Here is a 23,022-nt window from a genome sequence, read left to right on the forward strand (position 1 = left end):
TTTTAGCGGTATAGTATTTATGAAATGTTTTGGTATAGTCAGAGGATGGTATAGATAACTAGCTGAACCGGCAAACTTTGTACTGTCTGAAAATCTATTTATCAAATATATTCCATATAAAATATAGCCTATGTTACTCGTAGATAATGTAGCTTTCGAATGGTGAAAGAATTTTTAAAATCGGTCCAGTAGTTTTTGAGCCTATTCATTACAACCAAACAAACAAACAAAGTTTTCCTCTTTATAATATTAGTGTAGATAAAATATGTCGTTTATTTAAATATTAAAGCAATATTAATATTTGTTTAGAAAGTGGTACCCCGTCACGCCTATTTCTGCCTCATAACAGCAGCGTTAAGCGCTGCTATGTTCTGATTTGAAGGGTCTCGAGATATACTTTTCCGAGGCGTTCCAGCTTTGTTCTCAGGGGTAGCGGCGCATCTGTGGCTGACCTAAGGTAGGAATATCTAATTCTATCTGGGTTTGATTATAAATGCCTGTGGGCGGCATTGGCCACTTACCATCAGGTGGACTGCATGCTCGTCTACTCCTATATTATAAAAAATAGAATTCTACGAATAAATTGTTTCTTATGTAATTATCTTAGTTACTATATTATTCATATTTATGTTATACAAAAATTACGTGCCCTTTTACGCAAAAAATATGACTACCAAGGGACCCGTAAATAATAATCGTGCAAAGTTGTTTTTACCAAAATTTGTAAAAAGCATTAAATTACACATCAACATTAATAAATTAACGTTGGAACGTAAAACAATCACAATAAACATAAATAGAACAAAATTAAACCCGTTTAATCTTACTTGCATCTAATACTGTTTGCAATTAAACAAATCCTACGTCAGTCGTAGCAATTATAAACGAGATATCAGTCGCCGTGTTTAAACGGCGTAGCGTGTGCTACGCGCTACGAGCTACGGTATCTTGTTGATCTTCCGGATCATTAAGCTACGCTGTAGCGTCTACGAACGCTACGTATTAGTTTGACGGTTTAGTGATGGTTAAATGTATGATAGTAAAACAATATAGAACACATATAATGTGTTATATTTATGGTTAGATATTTGCTATTATAACCACGCTTTTATTAGCTTGGGTTGTATGTATGTATGTATGTATGTAACGGAATCTTTGAACTCGAGTTTACCCACTTTGAACAAGCCGATTAATTTAATTTTTTTAACAAGTATCAAGAATCGATGACAGTACACGATTTTAATAATTTTATCCCAGTCTCCTCATTAGGATCGTCAGGAATAAGGATTAACGATTTTCCTTGTGCGATTTTAGCGTGGTTTTTAGGTTTTAAACTATAATTTATTATTTATAGATATAAATAAATTGCACTGACTATTTCCATTAGAACGACGACATACTCGGTTGACACTTTATAATAGAATTGGATTATAATAGTATTGGAATTATATCTGAATTCTATTCAAAATGCTTTGGTAATTCTGAAAACTTAATTAAACTGTACAATACTAGTGAACAACTATTTTCATTTGAGAGTGTGAGCGAAGTCTCAATCGAGTGAGGCTTAAGAGGTATGGTAGTGATACCTTCGCAGTCAAAAGATGTAGAGTTGTACCACCTTAAAATTTATAAGATTAAAATCGCGTCTACGATAAACTTTGCATAAAATTAGATTCAGATATTTAGAAAGGCCAAAAACATAACTTATTCATAATGATATTCGAAATTAGCTCACGTACGTCTTACACGTGTGAGCTTAGGCCTCGTAAATAAATGACATTCAAATATAACAATTTATTGTGACATTAATTTTTATGAATAAATTTACTTGATACTCGAATAGCCGTATTCGAATAAGCAACCACCAATCATGTGCATGCAATCCACCTGATGGTATGTGGCTGTTGCCGCTAACGGTCGTCTGTGATCAACTCCAGATAAGATTACATTCCTACTCAGGGTGGCCACAGATGCTTTGTTATTCCAGTACCCTTACCATGAGTTTTTACGTTTTGACAAATATTACTGTTTTGGTATTTGTTTACGTATATGCCCAGACAATTTCCAATCAGCGCCCCTAGCGGATTATATCATAACTAAAGTTTCAGTAAAGTAACATTAAATGTCGAAATTGACAAAATGGCGCTTTATGTTTTGTCTCTCTTTTTTGCGAATATCTGAGGGAGACAAAAAGTTCATCGTCGCTTGAGCACTTACTTATTGTTACGTTTACTAAGTGGTGCGCTTTCGACAACTCATTCTACTGAAGCAAACGGAACAGAATAATGGATTGAGTAAACGTAACGTAAAATTGTGGGATGTTTTGAAAACTCATGATAAGGGTACTGATTACTAAGTTGTAAAGCCCGTGATATTTCTTATTACACCTTTCAAAGCGTAACACACCAGCACTCAACTCTGTTGTTAACAGGCAGAAATAGGTGTGGCGATGGTATCGTCCGCGCCAAACTGCTAGTCCGCTCTGAAGTTGTTGCGAGCACGTGTAGTTAAACAATTTGCTATGGCGACACGAATCATTTCTATATTCAGAGCGGACTAGCAGTTTCGCGCGGACTATAACCCCGGAATCGAACCATAAAGGGTTCATACTTGTAAGAACATACCTTAAAACCCTTATCATAATTAATTATACCACAAAATACTATAATGCATTCCAATCCCTACAGTAATAATAACTACAGCATACGTAGTATACGTAAGCGTTCCAAATAGTTCCAGTTGGGGATTAAGGCATTCCGGATTAATTACACTTGAATGAAGTTGGCAGTATCTTACATTTAAAGGGTTTTGATTTCATGTTTCAGGGATTATGTTAAAGGTGTCTTGTGATTACAACTGCATTTCATAGAACTACCTTATATTTGAAATAGAACTGCATTTCGACGGATTATTTCGGATTTTAATATGGGTTTAAAGAATTTATTTCTTATAAAGACTTACAGTCACTTACATAAGAACAATTATTTAATTCATAGCTAAATATAACTATTAATCGTTTGTTTAATAAATCGGCAGCTGCTACCCTCATTTAATGCATTCTATTACTTACTTGTTATGCTTAGGTAATTATTCGTAATATATTCCTTTAGTTTTACTTTGAATGCATTAAATGAGTCAGTTTTCTTTATAGTTTTTGGAAGTTTATTGTATAACTGTGCTCCTTCAAAGGTGATATTTCTTTTTCCATAATTAGTTCGAATCTTAGGTATTACTAAAAAACTCGCTTGACGCGTCGATCGCTATAATATAATATAATATAATATATATTGAGAGTAATATGTTTTATTGCGTTAAGTCAGCATTGGTTTTATGTTTTAGTAACGTTTTCAAAAAACCAAAATATAGCTTAATAAATTTAAATGGTGTCTAATTTCTACCCTATTGCCATTGGGTAAATGTGCAATTGGTCAACTTTTGTCAGTTTTTGGGTTTTTGAGTTTTTGGTACCTTTACTACCTTCAAATATATCTTCATAACCTTATAAGCTCATACTTTAAAAACCCTTATTAAGACCGATCGTTAGAAAATACTGTAACGCATTCCAATCTCTACAGTAATAATAACTACATACAGACATGTGAGGCAGACAAGAAAACTTGAGCACTTACTTATTGTTACGTTTACTCAGTCTAATAAGCAAACGGAACAGAATAATGGATTTAGTAAACGCAACGTAAAATTGTGGGATGTTTTGAAAACTCATGGTAAGAGTACTGTTTTACTCGTTTTAATCGTTTATCTTAGTAGTTTTGAAGGTGGTAGAACCCTTTGTGGTTCGACTCCGGCGGCACCACCACCACATCTATTTTTGCCTCATAACAGCAGTGTTAAGCGCTGCTGTGTTTTGGTTTGAAGGGTGTGGTAAGGGAGACATACTTTTCCGAGGCGTTCCAGCTTAGCCCTCAAGGGTAGCGGCGCATCTGTGGCCGACCTCGGGTAGGAATATCTAATCCTCTCTGGGGTTGATTATAGATGTCCATGGGCAGCAGTAGCCACTTACCATCAGGTGGACTGCATGCCCGTCTGCTACTCTTATATTATAAAAAAATGTGATAGTAATAGGCTGTATTTTTAAGCAGTCAGATATTTTTGCTTTGATAAAAAAATCTAGTTCGTCGTTTTCATTTTTGTAACGTAAGCTTATCCTTTTGAAAAGGAGATCTAAATCTTCAGTATTATTTATTCCATTTATTTTTACGCCATTATTCATTTTAGTTATTCAGAATCTTTCTCTAGAATATACTCGTAAGCTTAATCGGATTACAAACTTTTAACACGTGCATCCTAGGAATATGTAGATTAAGAAGAACGAAAGCTTATCAAAATGAGAGGTTTTAAATACAACTGCATTTCAGCGGATTATACCGGATTTAAGACTGAAAGTAGTATGTTTGTTGTGTTAAGTCTGCATTGGTTTTATGTTTTTGGAATGTTTTCAAAATGTTCAAAAAAATTTAACAAAGAAATAAAACCGACTTCTATGTCACTACAAAGTAAAACATATTCAAATAAATGTTGGTTTGAATATGTTTTACTTTGATGAATTGATTTCAGAACTATGTACTTCATAGTTCTGAAATCGGCGCTCAATATATTTCGTTGGATAACGGCGTTAACAGCATATCCAATATGAGCGAGGGGGATCAGGCATTTGAGAAACATCCTTTTTTTTGAAATCGGTTAAAAATAATGGAAATTACTTAATTTGCTATTAATAAATTATGTTATTTTTGAAAACAAGTAAATAAGCTTGAGGTAACAATACAGGTATTAATTTCCAATTTAATTGATATTATACTATTTGGTCCATCGCTAGGGTAAATGACAATCGTTCTACTTCTGACAGTTTCTGTACCTCAGATTTAGACGTTTTTGAAGTGTGGAACGTTATGTGATAGAACCCTTCGTGGTTCGACGCAGGCCATACCACCGCCACACCTATTTCTGGCAGCTAACAGCAGCTTTAAGCGCTGTTATGTTCTGGTTTAAAAGGTGTGAGGACATACCCTCGAAAAGTCATCCCCCGCGGTCGGGTAAAATTGATCGGCCAATGGGACATTTTTCCTTTTGTAGGACCTTTAATTTCAAAACTCAGGACAAACACAAAGACGTACATTAATCAAATCAAAATCAAATCAATTTTTTTTTATTCAAAATAGGTTCTTTACAGTGCACTTTTTGAATGTCAGTAAAACTACCACCATTTCACAAGGTGTTTCGTTGTGGAGAAGAAGCATATAATTATAGCGTTTTTGTAAAAGATTTTTGACTTACTTACTCTAATATACCAGGTCATACAGACCTAGTATACATTAGAGGAATTACTTGAAGGTATAAGTAATGAAATAACTATTTCTCTCCTAATAGATACAACTCCATTTTCTTTGAAAAAGGATTAGGCTCACAAAAGAATAACGACCATTTCTTGCTAAGGTATTTCGTCCTTTCCTATGTTAATGACATAATTATTATCTCAATAACACTGGTTCAGTACACAAACGTAATTTCGTTCGGGGTTTATGGTTCAGACCTACTTGTTTAATTATCGGCGATAAGCGATGAGAGACAAAAACGACAATGATTACATAGACAGACCTACATATAGTTTGGGCGTCTTTAGTGTAATTCAATTTTTTTTTAATACAGAAGTATTTGTTTATTTAGTTTTGTACACCTTAAACTAAGGCTTACAAAGGGTAAACTTAATATCTAATGGCATTTTCTGCTAGTCGACCCTGGGTGATGGCGATAGCATGTGGTAGGCATAAACAGTAATAATAGAAAAAGAAATAACAAACTAGCAAACATGCAGTGCACCTGATGGTAAGTGGCTGCCCATAGACATCTGTAATCAACCCCAGATAGGATTAGATATTCGTACCTGAGGTCGGCCACAGATGAGCCGACACCCCCTTCAAACCAGAACACAAAAGTGTTTAACACTGCTCTTTTGTACTGCCGCCGAAGTCGAACCACAAAAGGTTTGTCCACCTTCAAAAACTCAAAAGAAATTCAGTCAAAATTCGGTAACTTAATAAATCTGGCATTATCTGAAAGTCTATGTGTATGGAATGGTAACCCTAATGTTTGATGGGCTGAAATCCATGCAGCTAAACTGTTATAACTTAAAAGGAGAGTTTTTATAACATTTAAGCAAAACCGAGCTTACCGCGTACCAAAATGGTAAGCGATCACTTACTCAATATAGAATAAGGTTTTACCTGACGGTAATCATAGATGTATTTCCACTATTATGACCTTATGTATAAATCAGTCGGTCTCACAAAACCACCAAAACCCAAAAACTTCTTTATGCAAAAAAATGTTTTTTTTTCTAATATTATAATTAGAGTAACGACGAGCATGCTGACCGCCTGTTCGTAAATGGCTACTGCCGCCCATGAACATCTGTAGTCAAACCTAGATAAGATTGCAGTCTTGTCCAAGGTCGATAGATGCGCCGATGCGAAATTGTGGCGGTGGTACCTCCCCGAGCCATTTAGCTCTACCTTTCACTTTATTGCGTATTTCCAAAATAAGTTATTCGGCGCCACTGAAACAGTATTCCTGAAGGCAAGCAGTCACGTACGTAGTTAAATGGGTGGAACAGCTTCGGAGATGAGAGGCTTAAATGAGAAAATACGTCTAATTGTTATTTATTGCAAGCGCCGTTCCACGTACCCGTGTACCCGTAATCCGGGTAAATAACTACATTTTGATATGTTTTACGGGTTTGGTATATGTATTTTTATTAGACTATGTTACAAATTGTTTTTTATTTTATATGAAAGTAGTCAAAGAGTACATCTGTACATTTGAAAAAAATGAAAATGAAAATATATCTGATGGTACGTGGCTACTGCCACCCATGGGCATCTGTTATCAATCTCAGATAATATCAGAGTCCTAACTGAGGTACCATATGTTGCTACTGAAGACGAAGTATAAACACCTGATATAAGTATGTGTCCCTTAACAAACCCTTCAAACCGCAACACAGCAGCGCTTAACACCCCTGTTATTAGGCAGAAATAGGTGTGGCAGTAAACGATGGGGCCTCCCGAATCGAACGACAAGTTTCGAGCTTATATATAATAGTATGTATGTATGCGTGTATACTCATTCTTTGGTATAGCTTGCAGCTCAAATGGTGATGGATTTTAACAGATCAGGTGTCGTTGGTTTCGTCTAAATTAGAGAAACCGTATGCTATACTTTTATAATAAGAAATTGGGTTTTTGTTTTTATAAAAATTGCTAGTTTATAAAATTCTCAGACATACATATAGTGATTATTTTATTTGCGATAGTCTAAGCCCCTTTATTTTTAAAACAACGTAACATCATGTAACCTAAATAGCCAACGTCTGTTAAGTATTTCATTCAGATACGAGTGTGACCGGCTTGCATTCGATTACGGCTCCGTTTCCGCTCCCATGGCTCATGAGTTAACGAACCGATACACTCACCCGTTCCTACAGCGTCTCTATAGAGGAATTTTAGACATCTCACATTTAATTTTAGAAGGCGGTAGAATCCTCTGTGGATCGATTCCGGCGGCATCATTGCTACACCGAAAAACAAAACGTCCTGTTTGTAATTAAAAACTATTGTCTACATACATTTGATAATGTTCCATTTTTTAGAATGAAACAAAAAAAAAACCGGCGATAACTTAATTGCCAACCTTATGGTTGGATGGATGGATATAATAAGTACCTCAGCTCGAAGATATTGTAAAGATTTATCTGAATTAAACTAAGGAATTATTATGGAAATAATAAACCTAACTGCTTAGAAGTATAGCGTAAGTTATTCCTACGATATAGACAATAATGTTTTGTATATAGCCAACGTGTCTGTTAAGTATTTAATTCGGATACGAGTGTGACCGGCTTGCATTCGATTACGGCTCCCTTTCCGCTCCCATGGCTCATGAGTTAACGAACCGATACACTCAACCGTTCCTACAGAGTCTCTATAGAGGAATTTTAGACATCTCACAATTTTAGGAATAGAATTTTAGCCATTGAAATAGGAACGTTTAGAATTTTAATTACAGAATTCTGCGGAATGTTGGAGCTTTAAATTTGGCAGATTAATTTGAGATTAGTGTTTTTAGCGTTTTGTTAGTTGAAGAGTACATTTACACGAGGAGAATGTTTTTTTTTAGAATTCTGAGGTACGTGGTTTAACCCTTCATTGATCTCTAATACACACATAACTTAATAAAATCACAGATTTGTGCCTAGGATTTGAACCCTGGACCACCTATACTTTTTTTTTTTGTTCACGAGGGGGAAACCTTCAAAAGGTACCCGATGCCGTGGGAGCGACACAGGGTTATGTATGACTCTTACCGCACTAAAAACCCCCCGGCGGCCGTCTTCGCTGCGTAGAGGACTCCGGGATCTCCAAAGGAACGCAACTGGAGTCCTCTTAGCGCGTTGCCCCGTTGGGCTCCGCCCAGGTGAGCTTAACGCTCGCTGCACCGTCTGGTAAGTACGACGGTATGCGACCACACATACCACCGTCCTTCCCATGTGTTACCTATACTTAATAAGTTGTAACTGCTTGAAAGAGTGTGACCCATAGGCAAACCTATTACAATTTCTAAACGTGTTAGAATTATTTGTGGGGACTTCCGAAGCATTACCAACACCCCTATGTTTGCTTTATAACAGCAGTGTTAAGCGTTGCTGTTTTCGAATTAAAAGGGTGTCTTAAAGGAGATATGCTTATCCGAGGTGTTCCAACTTAATCTTCAGAGTTAAGGTAATTAAGGTTGATTAAAGATGACCATCGGCTGCGGTGGCCGCTTACCATCAGTACCCTTACCATGAGTTTACGTTTTGACAAATATGACTGTTTTGCTATTTGTTTGCAATTTCCATACAATTCCAATCAGCGCCCGTAGCGGATTGTATCAGAACTATAGTGTCAGTAACGTAACATTAAATGTCTAAATTGACAAATGGCGTTTTATGTTTTGTCTCTCTTTTTTGCGAACATGTGACGTAGACAAAAAGACTTGAGCACTTACTTATTGTTACGTTTAGTCAGTCTACTAAGCAAACGGAACAGAATAATGGATTGAGTAAACGTAACGTAAAATTGTGGGATGTTTGAAAACTCATGGTAAGGGTACAGGTGGACTGCATACTCGTTTTTTAAAAAATAATAGGCTCCCATCCTGACCTGATAATATGATTATCATGAACAGGTGTCCCACTTTATAGTACATTCGGAATTTAGGCTTTGATTAAGTAAGGCATCTGCGCTTCGCCAGCTTCAGTTAACGAACCAATATACTGGCATTTAGCATTGTATATTGTCTCGATAGATAATTCTACTAGTATTCTAGTGGGTTAATATATTGAATTTAAAGTAATACAATTTTATCCGATTGCAAAGGGTCAAGTTTTTCGAGTTTATGTCTACCAATACGCACTTGGCCAGCGCGGTGGACTATGACCTAATCCTTCTCATTCTGAGAGGAGACCCGTGCCCAGCAGTGGGACAGTAATGGGTTGATGATGATGATGATGATGATGTATTGTTCAATAAAAATCTTTAAATCAGACAGGCAGCGACCAAGGATAAAGCACGATCGCAAAACGGCAAATATGTTTTTTTTATATATAGTTATTAGAGTAGCAGACGAGCATGCAGTCCATTTGATTGTAAGTGACTTCGGCCGCCCATGGACGTCTGTAATCAACCCCAGATAAGATTAGATTTCTAACCGAGGTTGATTACAGATGCGTCGCTGAGGATTAAGCTGGAACGCCTCAAAAAAGTATGCTCACTTACCACAACCTTCAAACCACAATACAACTATATTTGACACGGAATAAGTGTGATGGTGGTGCTGCCGGAGTGGAACCACTGAGAGTTCTACAACCCGTAAAAGTCTCAACCGGTCGCTCAATGTTTCCCTATCACGGTATGCATCTATCACGGTCCATGTCTGACACGCTCCATGTCTGTACGCGTAAATAAACACTTAGATGAGCAAACAAAATTCTATGTTTTACATATTTCAAAAGTTATTTGCTTTTGAAAAAGCGTTAGGTTTTCAGTATTGATTCTCTTTTCATGAAACGTTTTCAACGCGAAACATACGATTACTTTTATAAATTCTTTTATTTTTTATATTTCATCTTTCAAGCGCTTAAAATAGGTACCAATTCTGTTGAAACATGTTTTACCTGAATCGCGGAGAGTCTACTAATAAACCCATATGTAATCGTCGTGAACCCATTACTATCCCACTGCTGGGTACGGGTTTCCTCGCAGAATGTGATTAGGCCATAGTCCACCGCGCTGGCCAAGTGCTTATTGTAACTTCAAGTGCCTTTGAGAACGTTTTTTATAAGAACTCTCTAGTATGCAGGATTTCTCACGATGTTTTCCTTTGCTATTAAAGCAAGCGGGTGAACAAAATGTCCTCTTTTGAATAATTAAAGAAATAAATATTTGATGATTTTTTAAATAAAAATTTTGGCGAGAAATTAGTTGCCAGCCTAATTTATGTTTAGCAGTACTGTTAAACGCATATACAAATCTTGTAGATCCAAACCAATCTACAAAGTTAAGCAATAACAGGCTTGGTCGATAAATGGATGGGTGACTGTTAGTAGTTAAATTTTTATAGTTGACGAGCTTTTGCCCGCGGCTTCGCTCGCGTTACGAATTAATATTATTAACTAAGAAGATTTATACAAACTTTCATCCCCTATTTTATCCCCTTTTGGTTAGAATTGATCAAAATCCTTTCTTAGCGGATGCCTACGTCATACCATCTACCTGCATGCCAAATTTCAGCCCGATCCGTCCAGTGGTTTGGGCTGTGTGTTGATAGATCACTATGTCAGTCAGTCACCTTTGAGTTATATATATTTAGATTCCATATTCGGAGGACATGTAAAGTAATGCCGGTTGTTATTATTAGACATTTCTTAAGCCATATAGTTTAAGCCGTAATAACGATGAATGTCGCTGACAAGTGGATTGATAGATTTCACACATCATCATCATCATCTTCAACCTATTACTGTTCCACTGCTGGGCACGGGTCTCCTCTCAGAATGAGAAGGATTAGGCCATAGTCCACCGCGCTGGCCAAGTGTGTATTGGTAGACTTCACATACCTTTAATTTTTTTTTTATAAATCTCTCAGGTATGCAGGTTTCCTCACGATGTTTTCCTTGTTGTTCCCGATGTTGTTTTAAGCAAGTGATAATTAATTTCTAATACGCACATAAATTTGAAAATCAGAGGTGCCTGCCTGGGATTTGAACCTCGGACCCCTCGATCGAGAGGCCGCGTTTCTTAACCACTAGGCTATTACTGTTTTTTTTTTGAGATTTCACACACCTTCTCATAATATTATCCTTCACCGTTGTAAATAATTAGTTCCTATCAAAATTGTACGGACAGTTTCATTCATGCAAGCTGTAGTAAGCTACACGGTTAATAAAAAATGGAAAATAAAACTTTGACAAAGATCCGTTCGCAATTGGTGAGTGCATATCGCCGACACGTTTCGAAGCGCACTGCTCAAAGTCCTTTTCACGGGCCAATCTTACTTTAATCCGGTCCATTCCACGTATAAAAGACTGGACATTGAATTGGACTTTTGGCAAAAGATCTTTTGACGTGCTACATGTTCCAAAGGTTTATACGTATGAAAAAATATTATATACAGTCTGTTTTTATGTCAACTGCTAATTCGCGGTGTAAGAGTCGAATGAACGTATGTACAAAAAATCAAAAATTGGTTTCTTTTTCCCAAAACGGTCCACAATGTAGTCTTTTATGAAATGGCAAAACGACGTTACGCTATATTCAATTTTTTTTTAACTACTGTATATTATCTCTATTAATGATCTGGTAAAGTTTGAAGTAGCGAATTTTCACACCGTTTTTGCTCTCCTGTAAAATTGACAAAATGTAGATACGTTCATCTGACTCTTACACCGCGAATTACACCAAGATTATGTCAATATATTGTAAACATTGCGTACCATTGGAAAATTCGGTATTGGATTTGGACTTTTGGCAAAAGATCTCAACGGAACACATCGTGCTTTTGGCTATACATTCCATAGATGTTTTAAATGTTTACATATACGAAAAATTATTACTTTGTGCTTGTTTTTATCTTCTGTAGATTTAGGCATAGATAGTATCTACTCTAGATGTTAAATGTGTCAGACGAAATCAAATCATTCTACATTGTTATGTCAGGCACCCTTTATGCCTGCGATATGTTACCGTAGTCAATAAAATATATTAATACACATTAAATCTATATATTTTTATATGTATATATTTTTTATGAATACAAACTCTAATCATTCTTCAACATCATCATCGTCATGAACTTTATATTGTTCTTTTAGAAGCTGAAAAAAATATACATAAAGTAGAATATAGCTTTGTGTTAAAATTTCAAGTCAACATACAAATTTTAATATTTTGAGGACACAAATATAAGCAAGTACAATATTTTACATAAAAGATAAACTTGTTACTTCTCCCACATTTCATTTAATATCGAAATCTCTATAGAATTTTGACAGAAATGTATTAGGACATATGTGGACGGTATTATCCGTTAGCAAGCCACGATTTCAAAGCAGAATAAAGGCGTATCTACGTACCAATTAAGCGCTTTGCATAAACCGGTCCATTTCCGTTTCGTGGGAACGCCACGGGTTTTACTTCTGTAACGTAACGGAAGTATTTTATCCCTTTTCGAAATAACTATACGTATATTTTGGGGTGTAGGTATTTTTTATTATTGTCCCTGTAGCTCCTGGACCAGAATAGGGCTACGGTATCCCCTGCCTGTCGTAAGAGGCGACTAATTGGGGGCTCTGGGGTTGCGGGCGGCGAGAGTGGGAGATCGAACCGTCTAGCAAGCGACCCCTGGAAGGACGGCGGTATGTGTGGTCGCATAGCGTCGTAAACACCAGACGGTGTGGCGAGCCCTGAAGCTCAACTGGGCGGAGCCCGAAGGGGCAATGCGTTCAGAGGACTCCGGTTGCGTTCCGTAGGAGATCCCGGAGTCCGCTTAGTAACGCTGAGGACGGCCAGGGGGGGGGGGTTTAGTGCGATAAGAATCCCACATAACCCTGTGCCGCTCCCACGGCACCGGGTACCTTTTGAAGGTTTCCCTCTCGTCAACAAAAAAAAAGGTATTTTTTATTAAATTGAAGAGCAAAGAAGCATGCATTTCACATAGAAGTAAAGTAAGTATCGAAAGTGGTGGAATCATATATGCCACCGCCACATCTATTTCTGCCTAATAACAGCAGTGTTGAGCGCTGCTGCGTCCTGGATTGAAGAGTGTACGGGAGACAAACTAATCTTATCTGAAGTTGAGTATAGATGTCCATGGGCGGTAGTAGTCACTTACCATCAGGTGGACTGCGTGCTCGTCTGCTACTCCTACATTATAAAAAGTAGCACTCTATACTCTAGTATACTCTAAACAAAATTGAAGACCCATCTGAGGTCGGCAACAGACATAACAGTGTTAAGTTTTGTATTCCAGTGTGGATGTGGTAAGAGAGACATACACACTTACTTGAGGCGTTTCAACTTAGTCCTTAGAAGTAGCGAAGAATCTGTAGCCTCAAGTAGGAAGGTAAAAGTCTTACTAGACGTATCCGGGTCGATTACAGTAGCATTACCATGAGTTGGCATAGAAACGCCACTATAGAAATGGTAAATAGAAAACTATTGTCATTTTGCTAGTGAATAACATAACTACTATCGTTACGGTATTTCTTGACAACGTCTGTCAAATTAATGACTCATGGGACCGAATTTGTATGGCAATAGATCATAATGACATTCGCTAGCGATTTGATTTCGATAGGTTTTTTACGTATCGAGTTACGTCACTACGGATTTTAGTTCTACGAGTAACCACCAGAGGCGCTGTACAATTTTTCATACATTTATTTTACGCAGGCGCTAGCGAGTAATACTTTTGTAAACTCATGGTAGTCCTACTGATGTCCAGGTGGACTGCGTGCTCGTTTGATTCTTCCAAATTATACATAAAAAACCGTGTTATATAAATTTTGTTATTATTTATCTCAAAATCTGGAAGAATCGAATCCAAAATACAATTTTCATCTTGCAAATCATGTTCATATTAGATATGAGAACACTTTCTTTGACTGTAAAGGATAACCTCACGAGAAAACTACACGTCTGAATCTCATAATTCTTCAAAGGTATGTAAAGTTTATACAGGAATTCCAACTTAAATAACTTAATGTAAGGCGTAAATAAACAAAAGTTACGTTGTAATGTAAGATAAACTAATTAGATATACGATACTTACTTAGAAAGAAGCGTTCAGAGGTCTGATTCTGTATAGATTTTGGGACCCCAAGTGAATACAAATATATCAGAATAAACATTGGATTTTATTGAGTTTTCTTTGTTAATTAATTCCTTTGTTTCGTTTTCCACTATTTTTAAGTTACACGGGTTTCCTCGATTACAAAAAATAATTTCTAAACTTTTATAATATAGATGGAAAATGCCTATGTTCTATCTAAATAAATAGGTATTAAAAACATTTATTTATTTATTTATTAATACAACTTACATCTAACATTACAGGAAAAAATTCTAATGCGTTAGTGTAGCTTAAAAATAACAATAATTAACGTTCAAATTACATAAAATTCATTAAATATTAAATACAAGAAAATTTCATTAAGTTAAATCAAATATTTTAGATGTCAAAAATAGCGTTAAATGCAAAAATAAAGTCTTGAAATCTGTCGTTGAAGATTTTTAACGTAATGCCTTGATTGGCTTGACCAAAAAGTAATTCTATTTTTATATCTTCTGAGGATATTGGACATAACAGATCCTTCGGTTGGAACTTTCACACAAAGGCACATTTTATTAACACTGAAATAGTTTTCGGTCAGTGAATCAGCTTTCGGCCTTATATTAAATATCTAAGGTTAACAGGCATAAAAACTAAAATACATGAAAAGTTTGTAGTAGCAGAATTGCTTTTAGTCATCATCATCAGCAACCCATTACTGTCCTACTGCTGGGCACGGATCTCCTCTTATAATGAGAAGGATTAGGCCATAGTCCACCGCGCTGGCCAAGTGCGTATTGGTAGACTTCACATACCTTTGAGATTTTTTTATAAATCTCTCAGGTATGCCGGTTTCCTCACGATGTTTTCCTTCACCGTTTAGTACAGTACTTCAAAAATAAAACTGAAATAACTACACTCAATGCAAAATATTTTCAAAGAGTAACACAAACTTTCGACACGGTACAAATTACGTACGGATTGCATATGAATGTAACTCGTAACTAGCAAACATATTTTCAAGCAAAATAGAGGCTTTTCTACATTGCGATCAACCGTTTTGCATAAACCTGTCCATTTGCGTCACATAAAACTCTATTAAAGATGCTATTGACACATAGAACTAGAGATTTATTAAAAAATACAATAACTACACTATTTCAAAAGGTAACATGTGCCACTTACACTATTTAAACGAATCCAACGACACTACTTATATTGAAATCTGCCAAACCGTTTGGATTGCAGGGAATACCTAAAAAAATACACATAAATAATAATAATACATACGAGTATGTTTGCTTGCAAGACATTGCCCTCTGCAATCGGGCTAAATATGACCGACATACTCGGCTACCCGGCTACCCGGCTACCCGGGCGGGAGAAGAGCCATGAGGATGTATCCGAAAAACAAAATGCCATGCCAAAAGAATGAGACATAAATATATATACATATACTCGCAAAACATTATCTTCCGCGGATCGTTTAGCCCTCTACTCTACAAGACGCTTCAATAAATATATGCCGTTATACTTTGATAAAATAAAATTGCTCGACACTCAATGCAAAGCCGTTCTCAAAGCGACACGAACTTGTGCAACATGAATGGCATAACTCGCAGCTAGCCAACACGTTTCGACGCAGAATAAAGCGATATCTACGTGCAATCAAACGTTTTGCATAAACCGGTCCATTTGAGTTCAGTGAAAGGATAGGACGGATTTGCTTTTATAACTATCCGTAGGTTGTTAGTGTGTGAGTATATATTTCTTTTTATAATATAGGAGTAGCAGACGAGCATGCAGTCGACCTGATGGTATTCCTACCTGAGGTCGGCCACAGATGTGCCGCTACCCCTGAGGACTAAGTTGAAACACCTCGGAAAAGTATGTCTTCCGTACCACACCCTCCAAACCAGAACACAGCAGCTTAACGCTGCTGTTATGACTCAGAAATAAGTGTGGCGATGGTGCCGCCGGAGTCGAACCACAAAGGGTTCTAGCACCTTCTATGCAATATTTTATCGTTATGTAAAACTAGTAGGTATTTGCCCGCGACTTTCACTCATTAATTATAAAATGAAATAATATTACAAACTCACCAATCCCTATTTTAGTCCGTTACGGATTGATTTTCCGACAACGCGGAAAAAGTGTTAAGTTTTCTTATCCGGAAAGCCAAATACAAAGTTTCACAACGTTCGCTTAAAAAAACGGGTTTTTAAACAAATTTAAAACTCCAGAGGCATCATCTTAGCTTCCCTTAGATACTTTAGGGTCTTATTAACAAAGATTTTGAAAAAAAAAAACAATGTTATTCAACATTAAAAAATAAGATAATTTCGAACATTTAAAACCCTTTGCAATTCATATGTATCGTTCTAATGACAGCAATGTTAAGCGCTGCTGTGTTCTGATTTGAAGGATGTGGTAACAGAGACTTACCTATCCGAGGTGTACGCATTTATCTGTGGCTGTTCTTAAGTAGGATTCTTATCTAGGGTTTATGCGAGGCGTAGCAATAGATCCGTAGGCCCAGGTGTAGCAACACATCTGTGGCCGACCTCAGGTAGATCTATAAACTTATTTATGGTTGATTAGAGATGTCCATGGGTCGTAATAACCACTTACCATCAGGCAGACTGCATGTTTCTTTGCCACTTCTATATTAAAAAAACACATGCGAGTAAAAACAAATACGGATTTAATATAAAAAAAAAGTGTGTGTGTGTTAGCTACGACGCACGATTGGAGTTTACTCCTTACGAACGATAATTATGATATATATCGAATAGAAAAAAAGGGTAAATGAACGCATCTGCTAAAATGATAAGAGAAACAAACATATATCTGTAATTATTCGGATTATTTATATTACTTCAATAATGCGTATTACATAAAGTATGTTACAAAATAATATAAATAATAATAATAATAAAAACATTAAAACTTGATGGTTAGGTTGCTGTTTATGTACGTTGTATATAGATGTATACAATAGATGCTACTATATGCATTTATTATACAGCATGCATACCCTGTACTCGGCAGCAGTATACAAGTTGTGGCAGAACTTCGTAATACGCAGGCGCGCAACACACACGTACAAACATACGCACACATTCAACTCTCAGACTGGAGGTAGTGAACTATACAGTGAGACTACGAAGTATCGCGCAAAGAGGAGACCCCGAGAATGAGATACGCTGTGTAATGTATTCCATCTCATTCTTTTACACGTTCAATCCTACAGATATATATGTTTGTCTCTTTCTACGTTACGCCTCAACTTTTCGTGTAACACTTGATTTTACTCCTCATAAAATTTCCGTACCGGGCCTTATAACTCAAATCGTTTCTTAAGGAGTAAACTCCAATATAAACTAAAAAATATGTATTTAACCTTGCAAAAGATTCAAATCAAAATCATCATTCAGTCAAAAACAAACATAGTCAAATCACCTTATTTGTCTCATATATCCTTAAAGGCTAGTGCGACCAAAAGGTCATTTCGGATTCTTTGATCTTGTAACGAGATCCGTAAAACCGTTTCGTGGATGGAAAAATATTTCTCAGAATCAAATCGTTTCCAATCTCAAATCTAGGTCGTCTTTAAACCGAATCCAGGTTCTAGATATTTTATTCGCTAAAGCGATCGTATATAGGATTTTGGTCGAAGTCAGAAGGATGGATACCATTGGAACTTTTGACGTGTTTTACGTGAAAATTTAAAACTGGTTTCTATAGAGGGGATATCTGTTATAAGAAAGGTGTTACAATAAGCTAAGATAGTTTTGAGAATATTTTTCTTTCTTACTCGATTGCCGAGGGTAATGTTTTGCCAGCCATATTAGGTTGGCAATTAAGTTCTCGCCGTTTTTTTTTCATTCTAAAAATTTTGAATATTGTCAAAGGTTTGTAGGCGGTAGTTTCTAAACACAAACAGGACATTTTGTTTTTGGAAATGTATTATTTTCTTGTTCAAGTCACGTTTAGGACACGTTATTTTGAGACACGTGTGCGGGCGTAATCACGCGATATAAAAGAGGTCTTATCTGAGGTACAAGACTGCAAAAATTTTCGCTTTTTAAAAAGACTATTTCTACAAACATAGTCCTTGGAAGAGTATACCAGTTTCTTGTATGGTCGAAATACATAAAACAGTTTCATTTTTAAGCTTTTTATGTGTTGTTATAACGGCCACCGTTATACTCTGTAAAAATTCAAGTGTCTATCTATTAGGGTTCTAAAGATCCCTATGACAGACGTACAGACGGACAGACAGCGGAGGCGTAGTAATAGGGTTCCATTTTTAACCTTCAGGTACGGAACCATAAAAATAAAAATAAGTGTCAAAGAGTTCCACAAACATTCTACCTTTACACCAAAGTATAAGTATGACATAACTACAAATCTACACTTCAATTAATTCGCGTTGGCAAACATATTTCCTGGAGCGTTGGCGCAATTGCACAAACATTTCGAAGCTGAAATATAACTATGTTCTATTCAGGACATTTGTATTGAAATTCACGACCTACTTTATTAACTACTACAGTTATCATAAAGTTTGAGAGGAAGCCTGGCTTGCTTTTGCGTTGTGCGTCATTGCGTTGTGCGCCATTTGCGTCGTGCGACTTGCGTTAAATGTGGCGTCAGGATTTGCGCCATGCGTTGACTGTGCATCACTGGACTGTGCTGTCTCCCCTTAAGTTGGTTAAAAGCTTTGGGAAAAAAATGTTAATACCTGAAGGTTTTGAAGGTGGTAGAACCCTTTGTGGGTCTCCGGCGGCACCACTGTCACACCTATTTCTGCCTCTTAACAGCAGTGTTAAACGTTGCGAACGTTGATCCGTGGGATATTTAGTCAATTTTCGGCACATGATTCAACGCCGCCTTTTTAGGGTTCCGTCACAAAGAGTAAAAACAAATCCCTTGAATACACTTGAATTTTTACTTAGTATTTATTACGGTGGCCGCTTTAATAACATGAATAACTAGCGTAGCGAAAAAATTCTAAGTCTATGTGAATAACAAATACTAAAATAGAAAAAGCAAAATTCGGTGATACGGAACACTCCGTGTCCGACTTCGACTTGCACTTGACCAATTTCTTTGTAGTATCAAAAGTCATTGGTGCATATCATAACTTCCACATGAAAGCCAATCGGCAAAATATTGCTTTAGATTACAAACCATATTAAAGTGTATTTCAACATGTATGTCTTGATTTTATTTTTTGATGTATGTTTTGTTTTTTTTTTCATCCCTTGCCCTCGTCATTTCCACATTTTAGTTTTACTCCTTTTCTTTTTTCAATTATTATTATTATTATATATTTTATTTGGTCTATTATTATTGCTATTTTATCTGATGTGCTTTTGTCTTTTTTGTCTTCTTGTCCTTCATTTATTATCGGATTCCTACATCTTATGTTATTATTGTTTACTGTAATTCTATTCCTTGTAGTCTGCTCCACCTCTAACTTCGCACACCCTATCCTACTTTCCTTATTTGTCCTTTTCTCTTTCCCATGCATAGGTTGTCTGGAAGAGATCGCTGCTTAGCGATAAGGCCGCCTATTGCATACTGTTTTTACTTTTTACCTTAATTACTACTGTTAAATTCTACTGTAAGTGTGCAATAAAGAGTATTCTATTCTATTCTATTCTATTCTATAATCTGTTTATCAAGTTCATCATTTCGTATCAATCAGTCATCATAATTATGCGATCTTACTCAGTTTATGTGTTTGGGAGCTTGACACAGGCATAATGTGCTATTTGTCTTAATATAAATATTAATAGGCTTTCTACGTTAGGATTTTTGTTGAATATGTATGTCGTGGGTGGTATGGACACACACACGACGGTCACAAACACCCAGACATAGAACTCAGATCAAAAATCTAAATCATTTAGATATATGTCTGGCCGAGGATCGAACACAGATCTCACTGCGTGTCAGACCAGTAGAACCAGCTCTACCATGTGGGTGATCGCATTCATCAACGAACCCTATTATAATACTGACAAACACCTAACAAGATGAAGTAGATGGGTTTGCAGACCATTGTCGTCTTCAAGTTTACCATAACAATGTCCAATTACAGCCAGAAGTTGCGTTGTTAGTGTTGCAACGCAGGGCAAAGTTCAGTCAAATTTACCGGCCCTCCGCCCTGCAGACAATACGGGGGGGGCATATTGTCCCAGGTGGAGTTTTGAATGCATAACTGCATCGATAGGACCACTTATGCTTTTGAATTTTTTTTTACATATTATACGAGTAGCAGATGAGCGTGCAGTCCACCTGATGGTAAGTGGCTACTGCCGCCAATGGACTCAACCCTAGATAGAATTAGACATTCCTACCTGAGGTCGGTCACAGATGCGCCGCTACCCCTGAGGACTAAGCTGGAACGCCTCGTTAAAGTGTGTCTCCCTTACCACACCCTTCAAACCGGAACACAGCAGCGCTTAACACTGCTGATATTAGGCAGAAATAAGAGTGGCGGTAGTGCTGCCGGAGTCGAACCACAGAGGGTTCTACCACTTTCTTCTTTAGTTTACATAGGCAAAGCCCGGTGCAATTATAAAAGAAAGATGGTAGAGCTGGTATAGTTCGATCGGGGTGGTATCACCGCCACAGCTATTTCTAACACATCTGTGATTAGCTCTAGGTAAACATAAAAATAGTCCTTAGTTATGATTGGGACTAATGCATTGTTACTGATGACTAAGTTAGAATTCATCGTGTTAGTGTATCTTGTCTGTGTTTTTTCTTTAAATTATTATTTTTTTATAATATAGGAGTAGCAGACGAGCATGCAGTCCACCTCATGGCTACTGCTGCCCATGGACATCTGTAATCAACCCCAGATAGGATTAGATATTCCTACCTGAGGTCGGCCACAGATGCGCCGCTACCCCTGAAGACTAAGCTGGAACGCCTCGTAAAAGTGTGTCTCCCTTACCACACCCTTCAAACCGGAACACAGCAGCGCCTAACACTGTTGTTATTAGGTAGAAATAGGTGTGGCGGTGGTGTCGCCGGAGTCCAACCACAAAGGGTTCTACCACCTTCAAAATTCATATTCCGTTAACGAAATCCTCCATAATCATAATGACAATATCAAAATAATATTAAAACTTAATCAGGTGGAACTAATACTATCTGGGATTGAATACAGCTGCCCCTGGTCGGGAGTCACTGCTAATAATCAAGTGGACTGCATGCTTGTTTCAATTCAAATTCAAATTCAAAATATTTATTTCAGAGTAAGGCTATATAACACCACTTTTTGAAAGGCATTTAACTACATTCCGTTATAACTAATTGAAATAATAATAACATTAATTGCATGAGAACGAATTAATCATAATATGCATTATAATTAATTGAATTACCAATAATAATTTGTTATAATTAACGTAATAATAATTCCTACTAACACTAGAAATAAGTCTCATGCTTTCCATAATCCCAGAATATACAAAAAATATTTTTTTCCACAGTTTCGACGTCAGAGGTCGTAGCTTCAACAAAGCCCTACACTGGTCCGACCCCCTGGCGTTTGGGCGTAGAGCCTACTTCGTCACGATGTCCAGGCCCTCAGCCCTCACCGTGGACGCCGTGCAGCTGGATGACGAGGGCGTGTACAGATGTAGAGTGGACTTCAAGAATTCACCGACGAGGAACTTCCAAATACGTCTCAATGTTGTTGGTGAGTGATTATTTTTAACGTTGTGTAGAGTGTAATGTTTTTCAATCGTATGTTTATATTTTTTTGTTAGTCTTTGGCACGCGCTACATCCCAAACGGCTTGACAAATTTTAACAAATGAGGTGTCGTTGAATTCCTGTAAATTGTGGGAGAAACATCGACCACATTAGTTCCTTTATCAAGTAATGTTTTTTGAGCTATTAATTAATATATATTATAGTGACTAGAATAAGATTAAATTCCTACCTTAGGTTGGCAACAGATGCGTTGCTACCTCTTAGGAGTAAGTTGAAACAGTTCAGATAACTACGACTCCATTACACAGCCTTGAAACTAGAAAACAGCAGCGCTTAACACTGCTCATATCTGAACTTAAACCACAATGGGTTCTACCAACTTCAAAATTTGATTATTTTTTTATTGCCCTACAGTTCCCCCACATCAGTTACTGCTATACGACGAAGCGGGTCGCGACGTCGCTGGCGTCGTGGGGCCGCTGGAAGAAGGCGGGAACTTCACGCTACTCTGCGAGCTCAGAGGTGGTGAGTACATTCATGGTGAACTAATCGAACTTCATGTTTTATTAAAATAGCAGCATTAATAGCCTAGTGCTTAAGAAACTCGGCCTGTTGATCAAGGGGTCTGAGGTTCAAATCCCAGGTTCTACCTCTAATTTATCAAAGTTATGTGCGTATTAGAAATTGATTATGACTAGCTTAAACGGTGATGGAAATCATCCCGAGGAAACCTGCATACCTGAGAAATATTAAAAGGTTTCAAAGGTATGTAAAGTCTACCAATTCGCACTTGGCCAGCGGGGTAGACTACGGCCTAATCCGTCTCATTCTGAAAGAAGACCCGTGCCCAGCAGTAAGACAGAGCAGAGTAATGGGTTGATTATGATGAGTAGTAAGT

At 37.0% G+C, this 23,022-nt stretch overlaps 1 protein-coding gene across 1 annotated transcript in view; it reads left to right on the plus strand.

Moving 5' to 3' along the window:
• LOC140745286 (neural cell adhesion molecule 1) overlaps positions 1-23,022 on the plus strand; it is a 222,165-nt gene that overhangs the window by 129,252 nt on the left and 69,891 nt on the right. Inside the window, exons 4-5 of the mRNA XM_073077053.1 lie at positions 21,900-22,108; positions 22,539-22,649. Coding sequence (XP_072933154.1) covers positions 21,900-22,108; positions 22,539-22,649 — 320 coding nt within the window. The remainder of the gene's footprint in view (positions 1-21,899; positions 22,109-22,538; positions 22,650-23,022) is intronic.

Source organism: Epargyreus clarus, unplaced genomic scaffold (genome assembly GCF_041222505.1).
Source record: "Epargyreus clarus isolate Ecla_fem2 unplaced genomic scaffold, WU_Ecla_fem_2.2 ptg000010l, whole genome shotgun sequence".
In the NCBI taxonomy this organism is placed as follows: Eukaryota; Metazoa; Arthropoda; class Insecta; order Lepidoptera; family Hesperiidae; genus Epargyreus; species Epargyreus clarus.